The 23702-nt window shown below is 54.0% G+C and overlaps 2 protein-coding genes across 2 annotated transcripts; both read right to left on the reverse strand.

Annotated features, from left to right (window-relative positions):
- Nucleotides 1-3204: 3204 nt before the first annotated feature.
- On the reverse strand, nucleotides 3205-4215 carry LOC115910194 (calmodulin, striated muscle). Its single transcript, XM_030960145.1, has 2 exons — nucleotides 3566-4215; nucleotides 3205-3420 (listed from the first exon to the last, which is right to left on the reverse strand). Exon 1 carries the CDS (start codon nucleotides 4037-4039, stop codon nucleotides 3590-3592), a length of 450 nt encoding a protein of 149 aa, XP_030816005.1. The 5' UTR covers nucleotides 4040-4215; the 3' UTR covers nucleotides 3205-3420; nucleotides 3566-3589.
- Nucleotides 4216-8767: 4552 nt separating this feature from the next.
- LOC115910603 (neuroepithelial cell-transforming gene 1 protein-like) lies at nucleotides 8768-22330 on the reverse strand. Its single transcript, XM_030960856.1, has 10 exons — nucleotides 22181-22330; nucleotides 17877-18092; nucleotides 17024-17191; nucleotides 16235-16297; nucleotides 15670-15766; nucleotides 15486-15562; nucleotides 13080-13337; nucleotides 12693-12863; nucleotides 11754-11940; nucleotides 8768-10453 (listed from the first exon to the last, which is right to left on the reverse strand). Exons 1-10 carry the CDS (start codon nucleotides 22283-22285, stop codon nucleotides 10062-10064), a joined length of 1734 nt encoding a protein of 577 aa, XP_030816716.1. The 5' UTR covers nucleotides 22286-22330; the 3' UTR covers nucleotides 8768-10061.
- Nucleotides 22331-23702: the final 1372 nt, after the last annotated feature.

The raw sequence follows: 23702 nt of genomic DNA on the forward strand, positions 1-23702 counted from the left end.
CCCTTGTCCCCAGCTCTGCTCCCCTTTATTTCCCTCTCCCCATCCCATTTGTTCCCTTTCCTTCTCCCCATTCCCATCTCCCTGTCCTGCTCATTCCCTCTCCTCATCCCCAGAATTCCACGAGGGATTAATGCCAAAACCCCAAATTTGGAGATAAACCCAACCCCTCCAGCCCCAAAATCGGGGATTTTCCCCCAAAGCTTTCCCCACCTGGTACAACCTCAGCCTCAGTGTTGGAGCTGGCACCAAATTTTCCCCTTCTCTATCATTTTGGCCATCCCTGGACAATGCTTCCCACATTTCCCCGTGCCTGATTTTGGGATGATTTGTGGGGTTTTTTTCACTTCTCCAGCAGACAGGAATTTCTCCTTCCCCAAAAACCCAAAAGTGGAAAACCAGGGTGAAAAATCCCTTTAAAGCCGGTTACAGGAACACCCCAGGGAAATGGAAAATTTCTTTTTTCCAAAGCAAACATTGGAAAAACGAGTTTATAAATGGATTTGTAGAACCTGCCTTGATTTCCCAGCCCAGCTGCCCTCACCCACCAACCTGGAGCAATCCCTCTTCCCGAGCCGTTTTTCCAGACTTTTTTCTGGCAGCTGGAGGTGGAGGGGCCTCCTGTTCCCGCAGACATTCCCAGGCACCGCGTCATGTTTGCTCGGGGGCAGGGAGCCACGGATCCACAGGGCTTGGAAAGGGGAAAAATGGGGAAAATCGGGAAAAAAAAAATCCTGCTTTTCCTCTGGGGAAACCTTGGGAGGTCTCGGTGCTGTTTGCCCGAGTTTAATTAATGTGTTTTTAAAGCCCCGTTGTTGAAAGGGGATGGGAACGTCTCGGGTTGCTAAAATTAAAGGGGATGGGGAGAATTTGGGATTGGAGCAAACATCTCCGGTCCTTTAGGATGGGGGATGGTGGGGGAGTGGTCCTGAGCTGCTTTTTTTCCTTAAAAATCCCATTTTAGGGCAAAACCAGTGTCCAGGTGAGCAGGGAAAGGGGAGCAATGGGGGCAGAGCTGGATCCGTGGTTTTGGGTGGTCCTGGAGCCCTCGGTGGATTTTTTTGTTGGAAAATACCTGGAAAAGTGGTGGGAGATTGTCCGTGGTGGAGGTGGGAGCAGCTGGATCCTGGAGATTTCCCCTCCAGTCACATCCCAAGGGATCCCCCCAGTCACATCCCATTCCAGGTGGTCCCAGGTCCCACCCTAAATCCAGCCCAGGTCCCATCCCAGGGGTTCCTCATGGTCCATGTGCTCCCATCCCAGCTCCCATCCCAGGTTATCCCTACTCCAGATCCCACCCTGGATGATCCCACAGGATCCCTATCCCAAATCCCACACCAGATGATCCTCCAGGACCCATTCCAGGTGATTCCTTTCCCAAATTCCACACTGGATGACCCCACAGAACCCATCCCAGGCGAACCCTATCCCAAATCCCACACGGATGATCCTCCAGGATCCATTCCAGGTTATCCCTAACTCCAAATGATCTCCCACATCCCATCCCAGGTTATTCCTACCCCATGTCCTGGCTTAGATGATCTCCCAGGACCCATCCCAGGTGATCCTTGTCACAAATCCCACACTGGATGAACCCCCAGGATCCATTCCAGGTGATTCCTGTCCCAGTTCTCAGATCAGATTATCCCACAGGATCCATCCCAGATGATCCCCATCCCAAATCCCACACCAGATGATCTCCCAGGATCCATCCCAGGTGATCCTTATCCCAAATCCCACACCAGATGATCCCACAGGATCCATCCCAGATGATCCCCATCCCAAATCCCACCCTGGATGAACTCCCAGGATCCATCCCAGGTGATTCCTGTCCCAGATATTCCCAGTTCCCATCCCAGGTGATCCCCATTCCACATCCCATCCTCCAATGCCCACCCCCAGGTGCAGGGAACATCCTGACCAAGTTTTAGGGTGGAAAATCGGGATGTGGAGGGATCAGGGATCCTCCAAACTTCCCAGGCTCCAAGTGCATCGCTGGACCTCGATTCATTGAATTATTAACCAACACCAGAAGGAATTCCACTGCTCATGGATCTGCCGGGCCGGATCCTGCAATTCCATCAGCTGCTTCTCCTCCAGAGGGACACTTTGGGGAGGAAAACCTGGATTTGGGAAGCAAAATCCTCTCCTTTTCCTGCTGAAAAAACAGGACCATCCTGTCCATCCACGTGTCCATCCCAAGGGGGGCTGGTGGGAATTTCCCACTGTTCTCCCAAGCACCAAATAAATGGAAAAATGGGAAAACATGGATGAACTTGCTCTGTTGTTGATGGAGCTGCTGGGCCAGGATCCAGGCTCCCATTCAGGATCATCATCAGGAAAAACCATCCTGGGATAAGTGGAAAAAACGCTCCGGAAATTAAACAACCCGAAAATAGAAGGAGAAAAAAAGGTCAGGCCTAAAAATACCGGGATCAGTTTGGAGTTGGATCCTGGCATGAAATAAATAATCCAGGTTTATGGGGAGGACTAATTTTAGCCGTTCATTGCAACAGCCCGGCGTGACCCTGGAATTTTTTCCGGCTGGATTTTGCTGGATTTGGGGATTTTGGGGCTGGACTTTGGCCCGCTCCCATCCTGGGAGGCTGAGGGAGAAGGAGCTGGGAGCGAGCGTGGGCGTGCCGGGCTCTGCCGGGACCCGCCCGGTTTTCCCGGGAAAACAGCTGGGATTGCCAAAGTTCCCAGCCCCAGGGATGGGCTGGAGCCGTGGTGGCTCCAAAGGTCCCCACGGAGCAGCTCGGCCCCGTTTGCTCGTTAGCGACGGAGCATTGATTAGAGCCAGTAAAAGGAATTTTCCTCCCAATTCCTCTGTGGAGGGAATGATCCCATCCCAGGATTCCCCCTCGTTGTGGGGAAACTGAGTCACGGCGAGTTTGGGAAAGGTGAATCCTGCTCTGCTCAGATTTGGGATGGGGATTAGGGATAAATCCAGTTTTTCCTAGGTTGGAAGAGGGAAAAGGACCCCTGAGATCCTGGGGGTGGAGATAGATCCCAAAATGATGGGATTTGGGATGGGGATGGCCACATCCTGGTATCCAGCACCTTTCCAGCTTTTGGGAAGAGGGATGGAATGGGAGGAGGATGGACATGAGGAGGGGTTTGAGCCTGACCAGGATGATTTGAGGGAATATTTTCAGCAGGGATCCCAAGGAGAAGCCAAATGAAGCAGCCACCAGGATGTGGGGGGACGTTTTTATTGGACTCAGGGATGTCAGGGAATTTTCAGTGGCCTCTGGAATATCTGCAGACACGAGACATCCCACGGGGACCCCAAATCCCTCTGCACCCCACATCTGATGCAGACGCCGTTTGGTGATGCTCCAGCTGGGATAAGAGAGGATTTTTCCAGCCTGGAGAAGGTGGGAGGGGATGGAGGGGGTGAACCACCACAACCTCTGTTCCCTATGGGAAAAAGAAGGAAAAGTTATATATATATGTAAAAAAAGCACCACAAAAATCGATTTTTCCAACCACCAAGACAAGGAGGGTTGGAAGAAATCCCCAAGATTTGGGGATTTTCCGTGGACAATGCATCCCAGGGGGTTACCTGCGGAATGGCTGGCGGGGGCCGTCACTTCTCCGTCATCATCCTCACGAACTCCTCGTAGTTGACCTGCCCGTCGTTGTTGCAGTCGGCCTCCTTGATCATCTCGTCCACCTCCTCGTCCGTCAGCTTCTCGCCCAGGTTGGTCATGACGTGCCGCAGCTCGGCCGCGCTGATGTAGCCGTTCCCATCCTTGTCAAAGACCCGGAACGCCTCCCGGATCTCCTCCTCGCTGTCCGTGTCCCTCATCTTCCTGGCCATCAGCGACAGGAACTCGGGGAAGTCGATGGTGCCGCTGCCGTCGGCGTCCACCTCGCCCACCATGTCCTGAAGCTCGGCCTCGGTGGGGTTCTGGCCCAGCGAGCGCATGACGGTGCCCAGCTCCCGCGTGGTGATGCAGCCGTCGCCGTCGCGGTCGAAGAGGGAAAAAGCCTCCTTGAATTCCGCGATTTTCTCCTCCGACAGCCGCTCGGCCATGGTGCTCCCCGCCGGCACGCGGCTCTGCCCCGGCACGCCACGGCCAGGAGGGAGGAAGGAGGAGGAGGATGGAGATGGAGCCTCCTCCCTCCCAGGGCCTCTCCCTGCATCAGGAGGAGGCAGGAATGGGAATGGATCCAGGAGGTTTGGGAGCTGGGGAAGAAGAGTCACCCAACCCCCTTGGGCTGCCCTGGCTCTCGTCCCGCTGCTCCCACGGTGGCGTTTCAGATCCCAACAAAGCCCTAATTAGGGATCCGGGCTGTGGTTTCGGGGGAGGCGGCAGTGGGGGTGACACACGCGATTTCCCCAGTTTTTGGGCTATTTTGGAGAGGATTGGGGCTGTACGAAGGATGTGGAGGGTCCCCCCCAGTCTCCCCAGCCCCAGGCGGCGCTGGCCGCACATCAAAGGCACCGAGGGAGGATCCCTGTGCAGGTCCTGGCAGATCCCGGCTGGCCGGACCCGCCGCTCCCGCCCGGAGCTGCCGGGGCCCTGAGTCACCTCCGGGGCCTCCTCCGGGCTGGATCCAGGGGGTGACGTGGGGCTGGAGCAGGGCAGGGCTGTGGGCTCCTGCCCTGTTACTCAGGGCTGAGCTGAGGGATCTCCCCATTGTCAGGTTGGGTTTACTCATCTCTTACTCAGGGTGTAAAGGAGGGGACAGTGACAAATGAGGGAGTGTTTCTCTGTCCATCCATCCATCCATGGATCCCATATATTCATCATTCATCCATGGACTCCATCCACCCATCCATCCATGGATCCTATCCATCCATCATTCATCCATGGATTCCATCCATCCATCATCCATCCATTCATCCCTCCATCCCTCCATCCATCCATCCATCCATCCATCCATCCATCCATCCATCCATCCATCCATCCATCCATCCATCCATCCATCCATCCATCCATCGATTCCATCTCTCCATCCATGGATTCCATCCCTCTTTCCTCTATGCCCACAACAGCCCAGTGACCTTCCCCAGCTGGATCAAGGAGCTGCTGGACCTGGAAGTCCCACATCAGAAGATAATTTGACTTTCTCAACTATGGGAAATCGGCACCAGTTAATCCCAGTTTAACCCAGTGAGGAATTCAAGCAGTGAGATTTGGAGGCAAGGCCACAACCCAAAACCCAGCCCATGGGACACCTGAGGGACACCTGAGGAATGGTGGGATAAATCTGGGAGGGGATCGCCCTCCTGGGGAAAACCTCACATGGAAAAAGCTCTGGGCGCGTGGAATGCTGCAATTCCCGTGAGGAATTGCGGGAGCCGTGCTTGGAACCTGTCTGGTGAGAGGTTTCAGGGAGGAGAGGCCCTGGCAGCTCCTCCTGTGCAAGAGCTGCTCCCTAATTATCCGTCTGATTGCCCTCACTCGCAGCTCTGCTCCAGATTTAATTAGATCCACTCCAAACTGGCGGGAAGAGCCCAGGGGAGGCGGAGCTGGCTCGGATCCGCCCGGGAGAAGCAAATCCCAACAGATCACTGGGGTTTGGAGGCCTGGGAGGGTTCAGGCGCTGGTTCAAACTGTGGCAGAGGGGTTGGAGCTCAGCTGGGGGGGATTTGGGGTCCCTGTGTCACCTGGCTGGGGGTGGAGGGGTTGGGCTGTCCGGGGTGGCCCTTGGTGCAGATCAAAGCTGGAATCTGCTGCTTCCTTCCCATGGAATCCCCGTGACTGGCATCCCCTTGCTGGCAACCATCATCTTCCATCCCATGGACCCCATCCCACGGATGCTGTGCCATCCCATCCCCAGGACCAGCACCCACTGCCAGCATCCATCATCTCCCATCCCATCCCATCCCATCCCATCCCATCCCATCCCATGGATCCCATCCCCATCCCCATCCCCATGACCAACACCCATCACTTGTCATCCCGTTCCATCCCATTTCCATGACCAGCTCCCATCTCCTCTCATCCCATTCCATCCCTCTGACCAACACCCGTTTCCAACACTCACCATCTCCCATCCCTGTGACCAGCACCCATTGCTGGTATCCATCTTCTCCCATCCCATCCCATGGATCCCATCCCCATGACCAGCATCCATCATCTCCCCATGACCTCTCCATGACCAACACCCGTCACCTCTCATCCCATCCCATTCCATCTCATTCCAATCCATTCCATTCCCATGACCAACACCCATCACCTCTCGTCCCATCCCATTCCTTTACATCCCTGCAACCAGCACCCACTGCCAGCACTCACCATCTCCCATCCCATCCCATCCCATCCCATCCCATGGATCCCATCCCATGGATCCCACCCCATCCTTACATCAATTTTCAGGAGGTCAAAGCCAGCCCTGGAGTTTGTCTGTGCTTTAAGCGCGCCTCATTTATCAGGATAACGATCCCAATAAAACTTCCTGCTGGCCCATAAAACCCCAGGATTTATGGCCCAATTACAGCATCCGGGGTGGGCTGTGGGGTCGGACAGGGAAGGGGAGACCACCACGGTGGGATGGGGAGCACGCAGCCGCCGCCACTGCCGGGATTTTGGCAGCTGCATTTCCCGGGATGTCTGCACCTGGAGCTGGAAAAGCTGGAGCTTTGATGAAGGACGGCCCCGCTAAAGCCTCACACGGAGCTTTCCAGGCTCGGTGTCTGGCTTTTTGAGGGGCCTCATCCAGGGAACGGCGGGAAAACTCCCCCAGTGCAGGAGGTGAAAAGCTTCCAGCTGCCAGCGCCAGCCCAGATGTGCACAGATGTGTCTGGGTTTGCAGCTGCAGACACGGCGGGGGGTGGGAGGGGGATGAATTCATGGAAAAAGAGAAAGTTGGGAGGTGGAGAGGGAAGCGGCTCCGACAGGGAAAGCTCCGTGGGGCCCTCCCGTCCCTGCGCGAGCCCAGACTGATCCCAGGAGCGGCTGTGGGGAGGGGGAGGAACCGCCACAAATCCCCGCAAAAGCTACACCGAGGTTTAGTGTGGAAAATGGGATTTTGGAGAGGGTGGGCTCGGGATTGATCCCAGAATGGCTGTGAGGGTCTCGGGGCTGTTGGAGTCAAATTTGGGATTTGGTGGTTTGTGGTTTGTTTTGGACTTCGCTTCCATGGAGTTCCCAAATCCAAGGGCAGCTCAAGGGACCCTGGTCCCCGATGTCCCCTTGGAGAAGAGGCTGGGACGGGGATGTGGGAATCCTCGGATGACTCCACCCCACAGTGACCGCGGCTCTGATCCGGGCTCCGGGAAGGTCCCACCCGGGCACCCTGGGGGCGTGGGCAGCGCTCCGGAGCTGGGCGGATCCCCAGGGCAAACACGGATCCGGCAGCTGCTCACCCAGGGCGGAGGCGCCACATCCCCGGGCACGGACACGGCCGCGGCCCCTTCCTGGCACAGGGATGTCACCACAGGCTGCCCTCCGCCCTTGGGAACTTCACCCTGCTCCATCCCGGGGTTCCACACCCATGGGATGGGGGTCCTGGCTCCGCAGAGGCACGGAGAGAGCCGGGATCCCGTGGAATTCCATGGGAGGAATCCAGGGCAGCAGGGCTTGTTTAGTCTGGAGAGGGACGGCTGAGCCGGCTGCACATTCCTGCAGGAGGGACAGAGCAGGGAGGGGAACCAGCAGCAGTTGTGGGGAATTACTTGAAGGGAATTACTTCCAAAGGGAATGAAGGAGTTCTGGCTGATTTGCTGTCGGCTGCAGGATGAGGAGACACAGATCCAGCCCAGCAGACAGTCCTGGGATTTCCTCTCCCTGTGCCCCAGCAGCTCACTGGTGCTTTTTTGCAGGAAGAGCCATTATCCCAGCTTCTCCCTGCTTTGGGAAGGGCTGAATTCCCTGTGGATCAAATCAGCCTCAGAGGTCAGGGCTCAGCTGTGAATCCTGTCCCTAAACCCGAGCTGCTCCTTCCCTCCCAAGGGACAGGGCCAGTCTGGAGCTGGGACTGCTCTCCTGGAGCTGCAGCCGAGACTGGATACCCCATACAAGGTCAGGCTGGAGGGTTTTGGGAAAACGGGATGGGCTTATCCTGATAGAACAACTCCCTGGAAGCTTCCTTGGGATCAGCCCAGCAGGATCCCCTTCCCAAGGATTTCACATTTACTAAATGAGGGCCCTGCTGCTGATGGGGGTGGAATCCCACTGCTCCCTTTTCCTGGGAAACTGAGCACAGTCCACAAACTCAGCTGCTGTGCTCCTGTCCTGCCTGGACACAGAACAGGACTGGAGCTGTAAAATTCCAGCTTGTCCTGCCTGGACATGGAAGAATCATGGTAGGAGGACAGAGGTTCCTCCTGGAGCCTGAGCTTGGAGAGCTCCATCCTTACCCTGAGCCAGCTCCCGAGCACGGACACAGCCCTCCCTCCCAGGCAGGACTCGATGAGGCAGCAGAGGCTGTCAGGAATTTAATGGAACTTGGCACTGGAAACTGTACAACATTTACAGAGAACCACACGCTGTGTCTATGTACACCCTCTGCCCATTCCCAAAGCTCCCAGCCGGACATGGGACAGGCAGTGACCATCCTTGGATGTGGAGTCACCGCTCCCCAAACCTGGATTTTGGGATGTGGCGCCCCAGTCCTGGGTCTCAGGTGACAGGGACTGCAGGATCCCAGTCCTGGATCTCAGGTGACAGGGACTGCAGGATCCCAGTCCTGGATCTCAGGTGACAGGGACTGCAGGATCCCAATCCTGGGTCTCAGGTGACAGGGACTGCAGGATCCCAATCCCCAATCCTGGATCTCAGGTGACAGGGACTGCAGGATCCCAATCCCCAGTCCTGGATCTCAGGTGACAGGGACTGAAGGATCCCAATCCCCAATCCTGGGTCTCAGGTGACAGGGACTGCAGGATCCCAGGATCCCCCCATCCTGGATTTTGCTGTGCTCAGAGCTGTCACCACTTTGCTTCCCAGGACACTCTGCAGCGCCATTCCCAAGCTGGGTCTTTCCCTGGATTTCCCCTGCATCTTTGGAGCGCTAGAAGATGGCAGTGCTGCCACCCTGAGTATTTACAACCACTCCTCCTCCTCTCCTCACAGCTCCAGCTCTTCCTCTCCTCTACCTTTCTACCACATGCAAGAACCCCTTGGTTGCCTCCAAGTCCTGCTTCCCGGTGGGAAGTGTTTCACTTCCAAAAGGCAACAAAAACACGGAATCTACCTTCACTCCCTGCTACCCCTCTACTCACTGCTCCCCAAACCCTTTACAACGTGCTACAACCTTCCTACACCCTAGAGTAAAGCAGTTCTCTTTCAGTAGTGTCTCCGCCCAGCCCGTGCATGGCTCCGGGGTGATGTCAGGGACAGATGGGACATCACCCCTCGGAGCACGAAGGATCAAGTACTGGAAAGGAAATGCCAAGTCTGAGCAACAAAAATACAAAAATAAAAAAAAACCAATCAAAGGAAACAAAAAAAAAAACCCAACCAACCACCCCAAAATCCCAACCCCCAAACTCGAAACAAAACTAAAAAAAACATTAAATAGTTGGCAGGATACAAGAGTGAGACAGAGGAATGTACAAAGGACACACAGAGATCAAAGATTCCAGTAGGTGAATTGAGAACCTGTTGAACTTGGGGTCTGTTTTTGTAGGATTTTTCCTTTTGGAACATGCAAATTTGCAGGAATTACCATAACCACACACCAGAGTGACTTCAGGTGTTGAGTCCTTTAAGGGACTTTTGCAGTGTTGCTCAAAACCCCTGGTGCTGCCCAAAATTCCACTTTATTTTCCATCCTCTACCCCCAAAATTCCACTTTATTTTCCATCCTCCACCCCTAAAATTCCACTTTATTTTCCATCCTCTACCACGGCTGTGGAAAACTTCCAGGAGCCCAGATTTGCTCTTCAGATGTGCCAGGAGGGTTTTGGAAGCCCCTCATGGGTTCCAAGTGTAAAAACAGACCCCAGTTCAACAGTAACTGCACACCAGTAGCTGCCATTCCAACAGAAACCCAGGATCTGATCCGCGGAGCGCTCCCAAGGCGCTCCCGGTACAAAATGTACACGGAATTATTTATAAATTAACAGTTTTCCCCCAGGGTGCCACCGGGGCTCCTCTGCCTCCTTACACCAGCGTTTCCTTCCGCTTCCCGCTGAGCTGCTTCTCCCTGGATTTTCGGTGCCCGGATGAGGTTCTGTGGGATTTCAGCCCTTTGGCTTCCCCCGAGTCCAGCACGGCCGCGCACTCGGCCGCGCTCTCGTCCAGCTCCATCTGGGATATTCCCGAGTGGCGCCGCTGGGCCGGGATGTTGGGCACGGAGGGGTTGTTCTCCTCGGACTCCTCGCTCAGCTCGGGCAGCTCCGTGAGCTCGGCGGCGGGAATGTTCCTCTGGAACGGGGCGATGGCCGTGCGGATGCAGTTCACCCACTGCTGCTTGTGGAAGACGTCGTTGGCCTGCAGCGTGTGCGACTGGCCCGGGCTGGGATCCTGGAAACGGACTCGGAAGATGTTTTTGGCTGGGGATAAAGGGAAAAGCACATCAGCTCCTAGATAACGTTTACAGATTCCACTGGTAGGTTTGAAATCCCAACAAAACCCCTCCAATCCCAAAAATCCAGCAGGGAGACAAAGGTATTTTCTAATCCAAGCCCCAGCTGTGAATTCATGGCTGACTGGATCTGTGCTGGAGAAGATGAAACAGGAAAGCCTTATCAATGTGATTGGCTGGCAAAAGATTTTGAGAATATATAAAGTGAGAAACTATAAGTGAGATTGAAATGAAAGCAGCTTTGAGATCCCTCAGTTAGTGAACAACTGGACAACAATGGCATGGCTGGCTGAAGGTAAAATCCCCTTTTGATGGAACAACACCCTCTGCTTGCAGACAGGCCCCAGGGTCAGAGCAGACCCTACAGCTTGGCAGAAGGGACCCAAAGAGGAGTTTTTAGGGTTTAAAATGTAACACAGTGTGGTAATGTAATGATTCTTATAGGCTGTATGTAAATGCTATAGGATTTGTATCTTGTACTGGATTGGTTAGTGAGAATGAGAATATTCAACACAGAAGAAGATTTATGGTATTGTAACGGGAACCTCGCTCTCTTACCCTTTTACTCTCTTACCTTTTTACTCCCTTACTCTCTCACCCTCTCTCCCCCTCTCTTCTCTCAGTCCTGCTCTGAGCTGTGGCTGGCAGCTCCAGCAGGGCCCTGCACCCAGGCCCTGTGCAATAAACCCCAAATCCCAGCAGGGCCCTGCACCCAGGCCCTGTGCAATAAACCCCAAATCCCAGCAGGGCCCTGCACCCAGGCCCTGTGCAATAAACCCCAAATCCCAGCAGGGCCCTGCACCCAGGCCCTTTGCAATAAACCCCAAATCCCAGCAGGGCCCTGCACCCAGGCCCTGTGCAATAAACCCCAAATCCCAGCAGGGCCCTGCACCCAGGCCCTGTGCAATAAACCCCAAATCCCAGCAGGGCCCTGCACCCAGGCCCTGTGCAATAAACCCCAAATCCCAGCAGGGCCCTGCACCCAGGCCCTGTGCAATAAACCCCAAATCCCAGCAGGGCCCTGCACCCAGGCCCTGTGCAATAAACCCCAAATCCCAGCAGGCCCCCGCACCCAGGCCCTGTGCAATAAACCCCAAATCCCAGCAGGGCCCTGCACCCAGGCCCTGTGCAATAAACCCCAAATCCCAGCAGGGCCCTGCACCCAGGCCCTGTGCAATAAACCCCAAATTCCACGACCTGGCTTCAGAGATCTCTTGTCTCTGTCTGTCCCGACTGTCCTACCCCCCGATGCTCCTACAGATCTGTACCTTTATCAGAATTTCCAAAAGCTCCTCGGAAGGAGCCTCCCATTTTGACATCTCCATCCTGGAGGTCCTCAAGGAGCAGCTCCTGCACAGGGATGGGCTGGCGGTACACCTGGAACGCCTGGCGCTCGTTGCGGGTCACCGGCCGTGTCAGCACCAGGATTTCTTGGAAGAGGAAGACGTAGAGCTTCTGGAAGGGAAAACATCCCAGTATTCACTCTGTACTCCATGAGGTCACACATCCTGTGGGATTCGAAGCCACCTTATCTGCAGTTTCACCCACAATAATTTCCCGAGTCTCCGGTGACAATGCCAAGGTCTGGCACACACCAGGATTACATCAGCGGCTTTATTATTTTATTGATCCCTAGAAAGAGAATGATGATTCCCAGGTGCCCAGGACAGGATGATTAGGGGCCGTATCTTTCCTGTGTGCATGGAATGCCTCGTGTGCACGAGTAAAACAGCCAATTAACAACAACAAAAAAACCCCAATCAACAGAGAAAACATGAGAAGATTTGAGGTTGAAATCAGGACAAAAGGCAGCAAAGCCCAAGTGCAGTGGGTGGGAGACAAACTCCAGGCAGCCCAACCCAAACCAAACAGGCTTCTGCAGCAACCCTTTTGTTTGGAAGAGCCAGGGCTCCTCATGGGGAATGTCAGAGCATTAGTGGGACGTAAACAGTGGCAGGAAATCCCTCTGGATGGAGAGCACTTTCTGTGGGCACTCTGTGCTAATGATTTTCCAGCTTCCCAAAGGCAATTGTGGAGCTGTCAGCAGGAAACTTTCCCTTACACCCTGAAATGAGGCTGACAATTAAGAGATTTTCTTCTGCTCTTTTATCCAGTATCCAAACTATCCCTAAGGATGGAAGGCCCCCAGTCCTGCCCTGAGTTTAAACCAGGTTTGAGAATTAATTAGTAAAAAACAAGGTACTTACGTGTCCGTTTTTATTCTTCAGCTCCCCGTGGCACAGTAAGGCTTTGCTGCCTTCAATCCTTGGATCCTTCTGCTTCTCATCCAGGTATTCCAGCTTGTCAATGTAGTACTGGCACTCAGACTCGCCCTTCTTCAGGTTGATGTCAGAGAGGACTCCTTGGATTATGGATATCTAAAAACCCAAACAAATGATTAAGAGGGATTAAGTGCTTCCCTGTGTCTCTGCTTGTCTCCTTCACAACTCCCAAGGATGCAATCCACGTGGACTGATCCCTCACTTTCCCTGTCACAGATTTGTGCCCCTGGGAAGTGCTGAGGGTTTAAAGGAGATTTCTGGAGCTCCCACATCTCATCCCTGGGTCAGAACAAGCAAAACAGGATCACTCACAGCTTCCTCCAGGATGTGGATATCGGGATGGTCTTTGGGAGTGTGCCTCAGGATCTCCTTGAGGAGCAGGGGGTATTTGACCAGGCGGCTCCGAGGGATGTCCAGGAAGCTCCAAAGGTCCAGCTTGCGGCTGAAGGGAGACTCCAGGCAGCGCTGCAGGAAATCCTGCACCCTCCTGTCCTGCTTCTTCTGATCCAGGAGCGCTTTGGCTGCCAGCTGGTTGCTGCAGTAGCCTTTGTAGGCGTGGAGTCGGGGTAACTACAGGGAACAGAGGAGATTTAGGAGTCAGATTCCCTGTGGGAAAAGCAGATGTCACTCACATGACAAACTCAGGGAGTTCTACAGCACTCACTGGGGTATTTTTCCCAACAAAAAGATAAGGGAGGATCTTGGGAGGAGGATGAGCACAGGGAGCCCATGCAGCTCCCCATGTCTGGATGAGCACACAGAGCCCATGAAGCTCCCCATGTCTGGATGAGCACACAGAGCCCGTGAAGCTCCCAGTGTCTGGAGAGCACACAGAGCCTGAACTCCCAGTGTCTGGATGAGCACACAGAGCCCATGAAGCTCCCAGTGTCTGGATGAGCACACAGAGCCCGTGAAGCTCCCAATGTCTGGATGAGCACACAGAGCCCATGAAGCTCCCAATGTCTGGATGAGCACACAGAGCCCATGAAGCTCCCAATGTCTGGATGAGCACACAGAGCCCGTGAAGCTCCCAGTGTCTGGATGAGCACACAGAGCCCGTGAAGCTCCCAGTGTCTGGATGAGCACACAGAGCCCATGAAGCTCCCAGTGTCTGGATGAGCACACAGAGCCCATGAAGCTCCCAGTGTCTGGATGAGCACACAGAGCCCATGAAGCTCCCAAAGTTTGGATGAGCACAGGGAGCCCATGCAGCTCCCCATGTCTGGATGAGCACACAGAGCCCATGAAGCTCCCCATGTCTGGATGAGCACACAGAGCCCATGAAGCTCCCAGTGTCTGGATGAGCACACAGAGCCCATGAAGCTCCCAGTGTCTGGATGAGCACACAGAGCCCGTGAAGCTCCCAGTGTCTGGATGAGCACACAGAGCCCGTGAAGCTCCCAGTGTCTGGATGAGCACACAGAGCCCGTGAAGCTCCCAGTGTCTGGATGAGCACACAGAGCCCATGAAGCTCCCAGTGTCTGGATGAGCACACAGAGCCCGTGAAGCTCCCAATGTCTGGATGAGCACACAGAGCCCATGAAGCTCCCAATGTCTGGATGAGCACACAGAGCCCGTGAAGCTCCCAGTGTCTGGATGAGCACACAGAGCCCGTGAAGCTCCCAAAGTTTGGATGAGCACACAGAGCCCATGAAGCTCCCAGTGTCTGGATGAGCACACAGAGCCCATGAAGCTCCCAAAGTTTGGATGAGCACACAGAGCCCATGAAGCTCCCAATGTCTGGATGAGCACACAGAGCCCATGAAGCTCCCAAAGTTTGGATGAGCACACAGAGCCCATGAAGCTCCCAGTGTCTGGATGAGCACACAGAGCCCATGAAGCTCCCAATGTCTGGATGAGCACATGGAGCCCATGAAGCTCCCAGTGTCTGGATGAGCACATGGAGCCCATGAAGCTCCCAGTGTCTGGATGAGCACATGGAGCCCATGAAGCTCCCCATGTCTGGATGAGCACACAGAGCCCATGAAGCTCCCAGTGTCTGGATGAGCACACAGAGCCCATGAAGCTCCCAGTGTCTGGATGAGCACACAGAGCCCATGAAGCTCCCAAAGTTTGGATGAGCACACAGAGCCCATGAAGCTCCCAAAGTTTGGATGAGCACACAGAGCCCATGAAGCTCCCAAAGTTTGGATGAGCACACAGAGCCCATCAAGCTCCCAGTGTCTGGATGAGCACACAGAGCCCATGAAGCTCCCAATGTCTGGATGAGCACACAGAGCCCATGAAGCTCCCAGTGTCTGGATGAGCACACAGAGCCCATGAAGCTCCCAAAGTTTGGATGAGCACACAGAGCCCATGAAGCTCCCAAAGTTTGGATGAGCACATGGAGCCCATGAAGCTCCCAATGTTTGGATGAGCACACAGAGCCCATGAAGCTCCCAGTGTCTGGATGAGCACACAGAGCCCATGAAGCTCCCAATGTTTGGGATCAGCAGGGATAACACTTCTGGAATCACACTGGGACAAAGAGTCCAGGAGACACAGACATTTCAAGCCTTAATCAGCAAATCATTCCAAGTCTCTGGGGTGAAATTTGGGCCAATTCCAGCCATCAGAATCCCATTGTTTGCAGCACTGCCAGGATTTCCCTTCTAGTCTTGCACTGAGGGCCACTGAAGCCCCAGAGCTGTGCAGCTTCTGCCTTTAAATGTTCTCTAAACTCAGTTTTAGCCTGTTGATTCCAAGTTCTGAACTCACCCACTTCACAAGGATGGGCCCAATCTGCTCCACTGTTCCATCTGGTTTTGTTGCTTCTCCCAAACTTGCCAGTAAGTCTGGAATGGAAACAGGGAAAGAGGAATTGCACCAATGCCCTAACGAGTAACAGGAGAAAGCAGAGAGGTTAAATCCTAGCGAGCACAAACCACCCAGCTGCTCTTACCTTCATGCAGAGGAATGTAGGAATCCAAGTCCCCAAAAATGTGGGTGAGTTCCTCCTCAGACATGATGGAGAGTTTCAGCATGGGGTCATGGTAGGCCTGTCAAATAAAAGTATACTCAAATGTGTCTCAAAGCTGATGATTTAAACTGGTTTAAATGTGCCTCAAAGCTGATGATTTAAACTGATTTAAATGTGCCTCAAAGCTGATGATTGAAACTGATTTATCAGGTGAAAGAAGTGAAGACAACAGAAAGAGTAACACTGATTTGATGCTAGAATATTCACTCAGTGTGAAGTATGAAGGACTTAAAAGAAAAGCATTTTCCTGTCTGGACTATTCCCAGCTGGGAGAGGGAGTCCCCAAGCAGCTCTGCACAGTCCTTTTATGGCTGGGTTTGCTGCAATCACACCAGTGCTGGCCCAGTGCTCACGTCAGCTTTCTGGGCCAGCTTTCAAACTGGGGCTTCAGGGGCTGACAAAGCTCCCACGTCATGTTTGCAGGCACAAAAAATCCCTCATTATTCCCTGGAATGTCGTCACTGACTGCAGGAAAAATCCCACTCACCTTTCTGGCCAGCTTCAGGTCTTCAATCAGGTCCTGCTCTCCCCTGGACATTTCATAGATGGCCTGGGAGGAAGGATAAAGCACCCGGAGTTATACTGAATCCCAGTCTTTCTCAGCAAGAGCCTTTCAGCTGCCATGATGTACAGCCTGCCCTGAATAGGCCTTTGGCCACCCCAGTCCCTCGGGGGCACCTGGGCATGACAACCCTGAGTAAATCTGCTTTCCCAGCCCTGAGAAAGCAGCTTTGCTTCCCAGGGTGTGAAAGCCTTGATGGCCCCTGCACGAGCCAAATTAAATACCAGAGCCTTTTAAATCATTGCTTTTAGCCAGGCAAGGCTGCAAACACAAAACCCCCGAAACCGCAGAGGTCAAATCCCAGGCGGCTTCCGGCGGCTCCTGTGCCGTCTCCAGAAGATTTGTCCAAGAACTCCAGGAAAAAGGCAAGCCAAGGCCTTGCTGCTTGGCTTCCAACCAATTGTCAGGAGCTTTAGGAGAAAGACAGCTGGCTCTGCGAGGAACCTGAGGTTGGGGCAGCTGCAGAGCAGCCAGCGGGGCCGGGGCTGGGATTTCAGGAATGCCGTGGAAAGTCTGGCATCTCCGAAGGGTCACACAGGGGAGGTGAATTCCAGAGTGGAATCCTCCTTTTCCCATGGCTGACGCAGACATAAATCTCAGGTTTAGGTGCACAGGAAGATGCAGCCCCCCAGAGGCTGGTACTCCTTTCCCAGCAAGGGAAGGGACAAAAGGCCTCGGCTGCTGCTCCCAATCCCGTTTTCCACGGGCAGTTACCTCCTGGCGCTTGATTTCCTTGGTGCTCAGGGATTCCTTCGTGTTGACATCCAACATTTCAGACCAAAGGACACTGTTCCTTCTCTTGGGGGGAGTAGGAGCAGCAGATCTGCTGCATGACTTCTGGGCACAGCCAGGGGATTTGCTGTCGCTGCGAAGGGTGAACGACTGCAGGGATTAAAAAAAGTAATGAAAAATATTAAAAACAAACGTGGAGAGCCAAGATTTCAGGAGTATTAGATTATCCATGCCATTCCCAATCCTTCATGCCCCTGGGCTATCCAGGGCAGGAAAACACACCCAGACACTTTTCCTCAGATAAAGGAAAGCTTTAATCAAGCTGCTGAGGAAGCCCAGGGCTTGGCAAGGTTTTCCATGCCCCTCTCCCTGCGAGGAAGAAGGGAAGGCAAAGCTTGGCTCTGTTTCCAAGGTATGAGGAAGCAAATAAACAAAGATCATAACTCTTGCTCTGAAGAGGTTAATGAGAAGCCACTTGAACTTTGCCCTGGTGTTCTGCAGTGCTGCTATCTGCAGGTGAGGGCACAGAGCTCCCTGGCACAGGCTGCAGTGCCAGTGCTGGGCAGCAGGGTCAGCTCCCATCACGCTGCAGCACACGTGGGCCCAGGCCCAGGGCACTTTATCAGCTCTTTATCTGCAGCAGTTGATTGTATTTACTGTTGAACCTGTTTGTACAGCACTTTATACCCGTGCGCTCCTGAGGGAGCACCTTCCAGCCCCAAGGGCCAAGAAAGCTCACACAGAGCTCCAAGAGATCCCCAAACCCCACAGGGTGCCTGTTCCACCCCATCCCACCATCCCTTGCCCAAATCTCCAGGTTTTGCTGTGTTTTCACCTGGATTGTCTGCCCAAAGCGTCCAACTGCCCCATTTCTGACAGGAGAGATCAGGTTGGCCAGGAGGTGACCCACCCCAAAACCAGGGTCCCCACCCACCAATCCCTCGCCCAAATCTGCAGTTTTTGTGTCACCTGGATTGCTGCCCAAACCAACAGCCCCATTTCTGAAGGAGAGATCAGGTTGGCCAGGGAACTTGCTCCCGGCCTGTGCCTCCTGCAAAGCAAGCAGAGAACAAATTGTCCTGGCTGTGCCTCCCTCGGAAATTTCTCAGGCAGCTTCCAAAAGCATAAACCCACTTAAGGAGTGGCAAACACAGCAAGGAGAGTGTTTGGAAGCAGCCATTCATCTTTCAAGGCTATAAATATTTGTCTGAACTTTAAGGCTGCAATTAAACTGCAGAGGTTTTTGCCCAGTGTTAAAAGAGGTGAGAGAACATCAGCGAGAATTCAAAACAGGGCTCCAGCAGGGACTGTTATGCTTTGAACAGAAATAGATTAAAGTGTTTTCTGACACTCTGTGGCAGCTAAAGATGGAGCTGGGATCTGCTTCTCCATTTTCTCATCTTTTCCTCTGGAGAAAGAATGTGTTTTTCCATTTTATTTTGGAGAGCAGGGCAGCAGTGGGGGCACAGCACAGCCTGGGCAGCTCCTTTAACAAGCAGCAAACAACCACAAGCTGAACATTCTTGCGAGGGACACGCACACAGATAAAGCTGAAATCCTCCAGTTTGCACAGTTCCCTCCTCCTGCTGCTCTCCCCCACCCCCTGCAATGACTGCAATTTTTCTTACACGTTGTTTAGATTTGAAAGTTGGAGCTTCTGCTTTTCTCCACCGCTAATCCCTGCCCGGAGCTCAAGTCTGTCCCGACCCAAACGCTGCCAAGAAAGAGGAAACGCCCCTGGGAAGCTCCTGCTGCTTCGGTTTTGAAAATTCTGTTGGCAACTCGACGTGTTTGACATCAAAAATATTGTGTGGTGAGGGCTGGGCAGGAAAGGTGTGCAGAGGGGGAAGCTGGGAAGAGATGGGCTCCGAGTTCAGGCTGGGAAAGGGCTGCAGGATTGTCCTGGGGCTGCCAAACATCGGGCACAGGCCTGGACGTGACTCATCCTCAGGAGACTGCTCAGCACCAAGCTCACACCAGCACAGGGAAGCACAACAGCCCCAGTTTGGGTTCATCTCGGTTAAAACTGGTTAATTATTGTTCAATTTGTACTCTTTCAAAAGGTTGTGGAGGTTGCTGAGGACGAGCTCTGGGCTGTTTCCATTCCCAGCCCAGCTCAGTGGCCAAACCCTTCGCGCAGAAGTGACAAATGTTGAAAACAAAACTACAAAAAAAAAAAAAGGGGGAATAGGAACACCCAGAGCTGGATTCCAGTGATGAAGGAGCACAAAAGCTACGTGTGTGTGTAAGATCTGATTTCAGCAACCCGACCCCAGCAGCGGCCCTGCCCACACGCGGAGTTGGGCAATAGAGGAGGAGGAGGAGTTGGAGGAGGACGAGGTGAGCTCACCCTGAGCTCAGCCTTCAAACTTGCAGGGGGGGAACATGAAAAGCAACAATTTATGAGCCGTGCAGGGAGAAAAGAGCTCTTGGCACGGCACAAAGCTGTGCTATAAGCGTTTGGGGAATGTCAGAGTTAGGAGGGTACCATAAACATGGAGAAAAGCTGTAGAAGTGTCCTTGATCATGGGATCCTCAGCTGGGTGTACACCAGGAACTCCAAGTGGGACACCAAGAACTCCTCCACTGAGCTCCAGACAGGGACAGTCAGGGAAAGGTTGGATAGTTAGGCCAGGCTTAAAGACAACAAGGAAGGTTTAATGTATTACAGATGTTTCTGAGTGGAAGAAAAGGGAGGTGTTTACTTCTAGAAAATCATCTATCAGTGCAGGAGAATAAATAAAGGGACGTGGGCCTAGAGAAGCTTAAGAAAGTGCAGCACTGAATCAGGGAAGATGCAGACACAAAACCACCCACGGCTCTGGCAAGGCCAGGGATAAAAATAGCCTGGAAAAGCAAAATGTGACACTGCAAATGAAAAGCAAGAAACCTCGAGCCCTGGGGAGGCTCCAGCAGGTCACTGCTGAGGGGTCAGCGCTGCAGAGATCCAGTGACAGGGCCGGGAGCCCGGGGCCGTGGGGGAATGTGGGAATGCTGTCCCTGCACGGCTGAAGTGACACGTGCACGTGCCCGAGGGCTGGCAGCAGGAATTCCTGAGTTCAGCTCAGCAAAGGCCAATTTTTCCTCTCTTAAAGAAGGAAAAAAAAATTAAAAAAAAATCCCACTTTGTGTCTGAGCGCTCCTCAGACACGGCCCGACTGCCAAAAAAAAAAAACCCAAAAAACCCCATCTGGTTGTTCTTCTCCTCCCGAAGATCGTTTGATCCAGAGCGGGGAGGAGGAAAATAAAACCCCTGTGCTTGGAAACTGCCCCTTGGCTGAGCTGTGTGCTGGAGCGGGGTCACGGCTCCCCGCCCGGCCGGCGCGGTGTAAGCCGAGACTCCGGGCGCTTCGTGCTGCGGATAACTCGGGCTCAGGAGGGTTTTTTTTAGCTCTGTACTTGCAAACAATGACTCTCCTGTCTCCACGCCGCCTTCCTTACAGGAGCCAGATTACAACAAAGTCTGGGAGGTTTCTGTAACAATCCAGGGGTGTTGCAGCACTCGCGAATAATTAAAACCCCAGCGGGGTCAACAGCTCCATCAGGAAATATTATTTTTCCAGACAACTCTTTATTAAAAGTGAATTAACACATCACGAGAGCAGCCACTAAAGGTAATTTTGTGCCAGGCGAGATTTCACACCCCTGAAATTCCTTCAAGTGCTTCTAAGTGCAGGTTAACTCATGAAAAGATTGCACCTTGCTGGAAAGAAAACCAGGCGTTACTTTTGAGCAAGGTTGTTTTTTTTTTTCAGCAGCACGCCCACAACCTTTCCCCTGTGCTGGGTAATAATTAGTGGTTTTTACGAGGATCCCTTGCTCGAGTGCGATTCCTACGTGCCGCACACAGTTCCACAGCAGTCCCACACTAACACGGTGAGCAATGGCAAAACCACGCGTGACAGAAACTTTTCCTCCCGAGCCAATTCAGCAAAAACGGGATTTTAGTCAGCAGCCTGAGTAATTCCTGCCAGAAATCATCAACCACCTGACCACCTCCACGGGAGATTCGCACGCAGAGCCCCAAGATGAACAATCAGAGCTTTCCCAAATCCAACAGCCCCCATATTCCCGACCAAACTCCGGCTCAGAGAGGAGTGCTGGCTCACTCCAGAATTCAGAATTCGAGGCGATTTACTCGCCTCCCAGAGCTCTGGTTTCTGTTATTTCTCCCCCAACATCTGGTTTCCCTTTGGCACAATGAGATTGCCCAAGTTTGGCTGTTGCAAAGCCGGCCTTTGCTGAGGTTGGTGACTCGGCGCTGAGCCCTCAAACCCCAGCCATGTCTGGAGACGCCTATTTTTTTTTAACTTTTCCAGCTCATCTCGCCACTAATCTGAGCAATAAACCCAGCCCAAGGCTGCCGGGCCCTACCTGGCTGCTGAACTTTTGCTCCTGTCGCAGCAGGAGGCTCGGGAACACCTCCGAGGAGCGCAATTATTGCCATCTGCATAACAACACGCGATAAAAATAACAATACTGCCAGCAAACAAACCGGCCCTCAAAAGGCCGACCAACCCCACGAGGGGCTTCTCTAAGGTTTAAGCAGCAAATAAGCACCTAATTAGGAAAAATCCTGTCAGTGGAAAGAGCGCTGAGAGACAGGCGATTTTATACTAGAAAGAGGTGATTTTTAAATGAGAACAGGCGGATTTTTAATGAAAAGCCACCTGGGGGGGAGCGGGGTCAGGTGAGGCACCGAGATTGGTTTTGGCTCAGTCTTTGGGGCTATGATCTTAAACACAAATCTATCTGTAACGTATACACATGTATATAAAATGCATATAAAAAGGATATGTACATATACACGGCCTTAAATATATATACAGCTTATAAATCGCTAGGTGAGGCGCCGACATCGGTTGTGGCTGCCTGGTCCCACTCTTTAGGGGCTATGAGCTTAAATATATTGCACATATATATATATATACACACACACACACACAAAATATACGTACACATAGAGATGAACTTAAACATATATATATCTAGAGAGAGAGTGTTTTTTAAACCGCTGGCTATGCTGCGCTCTGCCCGGCTCGCCCCCTCCCCTCAGGCGCTGAGAGCAGGGAAGCTGAGGGGGATCCCCCTCCCCACTCTCCCCTCAACTAAATCCCATTTTTCCCCCTCTCCAGCCCCTGCTCCGCTCACCTCCTGCTCCCTGAAGTGCTGGTTCTGCGCGTCGATGACCCGGATAGTCCTTTTGATGGGCAGCAGCCCGCCGAGCTCGTCGTGCGCCACCATGGCCGCAGGACCCCCTACCCTCCCTCAGCCCGCGCTCATCGCGCTCTGCGCCCGCCGCGCGCCGCACCCCCGAGCTCACCGCAGGGGCGGGGCCAGCACGAAAGCAACGCCCCCTTCAGGACAAGCCACGCCCCCTCCAGTGGCCGGGCACTGCGGACCCTCCCGGAGCCCCAAATTCTTCCAGAATTCTCCCAAAAAAACCTCTCCCAAAAAAACCTCTCCCAAAAATGCTCCTGCTCGTTCCTCTGAGTGCTGTGTGCAACTGTGGGCTCCTCAGGACAGGAGGCACCTGGAGCTGCTGGGGCAGGGCCACAGGAGGGATGTCAGCATGGCTCAGGGCCTGCAGCATCTCCGTGCCCGGGGGAGGCTGAGGGAGCTGGGGCTGCTCAGGGCAGGGGGACACGGCTGAGGGAACCATCCATGGGGATCCATGGCTGAGAGACCCATCCATGGCTGAGGGACCCATCCATGGGGATCCATGGCTGAGGAGACCCATCCATGGCTGAGGGACCTGACCCATCCATGGGGATCCATGGGCACAGGAGCTCATCCATGGGGATCCATGGGCACAGGAGCCCATCCATGGGGATCCACGGGCGCAGGAGCCCATCCATGGGGATCCACAGGCACAGGAGCCCATCCATGGGGATCCATGGGCACAGGAGCTCATCCATGGGGATCCATGGGCGCAGGAACCCATCCATGGGGATCCATGGGCACAGGAGCCCATCCATGGGGATCCATGGGCACAGGAACCCATCCATGGGGATCCATGGCTGAGGGACCCGTCAATGGCTGAGGGACCCATCCATGGGGATCCATGGCTGAGGGAGCCCATCCATGGGGATCCATGGGCACAGGAGCCCATCCATGGGCACAGGAGCTCATCCATGGGGATCCATGGCACAGGAGCCCATCCATGGGCACAGGAACCCATCCATGGGCATAGGAGCCCATCCATGGGATCCATGGGCACAGGAGCCCATCCATGGGCACAGGAGCCCATCCATGGGATCCATGGGCACAGGAGCCCATCCATGGGCACAGGAGCCCATCCATGGGATCCATGGGCACAGGAGCCCATCCATGGGCACAGGAGCCCATCCATGGGATCCATGGGCACAGGAGCCCATCCATGGGGATCCATGGGCGCAGGAGCTCCCAGAGGATGGGGCAGGCTCTGCTCTGGGGCCAGGGTGGCACCAGGGGAAGGGGCAGGGGCTGAGCCCAGGAATTCCCCCTGGATGTGGGGCAGGACTGCTGTCCTGGGCAGAGCCCAGAGTGGGGCTGGAATCTCCTCCCTGGGGACATTCCTGGACACTTCCCTGTGCCCTGTGCCCTGGGATGGCCCTGCTGGAGCCGGGAGTGGGACCAGTGACCCACTGGGGTCCTTTCCAACCTCACCCATCCTGGGATT

This window comes from Camarhynchus parvulus, chromosome 1A (assembly GCF_901933205.1).
Source record: "Camarhynchus parvulus chromosome 1A, STF_HiC, whole genome shotgun sequence".
NCBI lineage: Eukaryota > Metazoa > Chordata > Aves > Passeriformes > Thraupidae > Camarhynchus > Camarhynchus parvulus.

Excerpts from the sequence above, each read along its gene's own strand:
- LOC115910194 (XM_030960145.1), bottom strand. The coding sequence starts at position 4,039 with ATGGCCGAGCGGCTGTCGGAGGAGAAAATCGCGGAATTCAAGGAGGCT.
- LOC115910603 (XM_030960856.1), bottom strand. The coding sequence starts at position 22,285 with ATGGTGGCGCACGACGAGCTCGGCGGGCTGCTGCCCATCAAAAGGACT. Across the intron at positions 16,298-17,023 it reads AGGAAATCAAGCGCCAGGAG|GCCATCTATGAAATGTCCAG; the intron begins GTAACTGCCCGT and ends CCTTCCTCCCAG. Across the intron at positions 10,454-11,753 it reads TTTTGGAAATTCTGATAAAG|CCAAAAACATCTTCCGAGTC; the intron begins GTACAGATCTGT and ends CTTTATCCCCAG.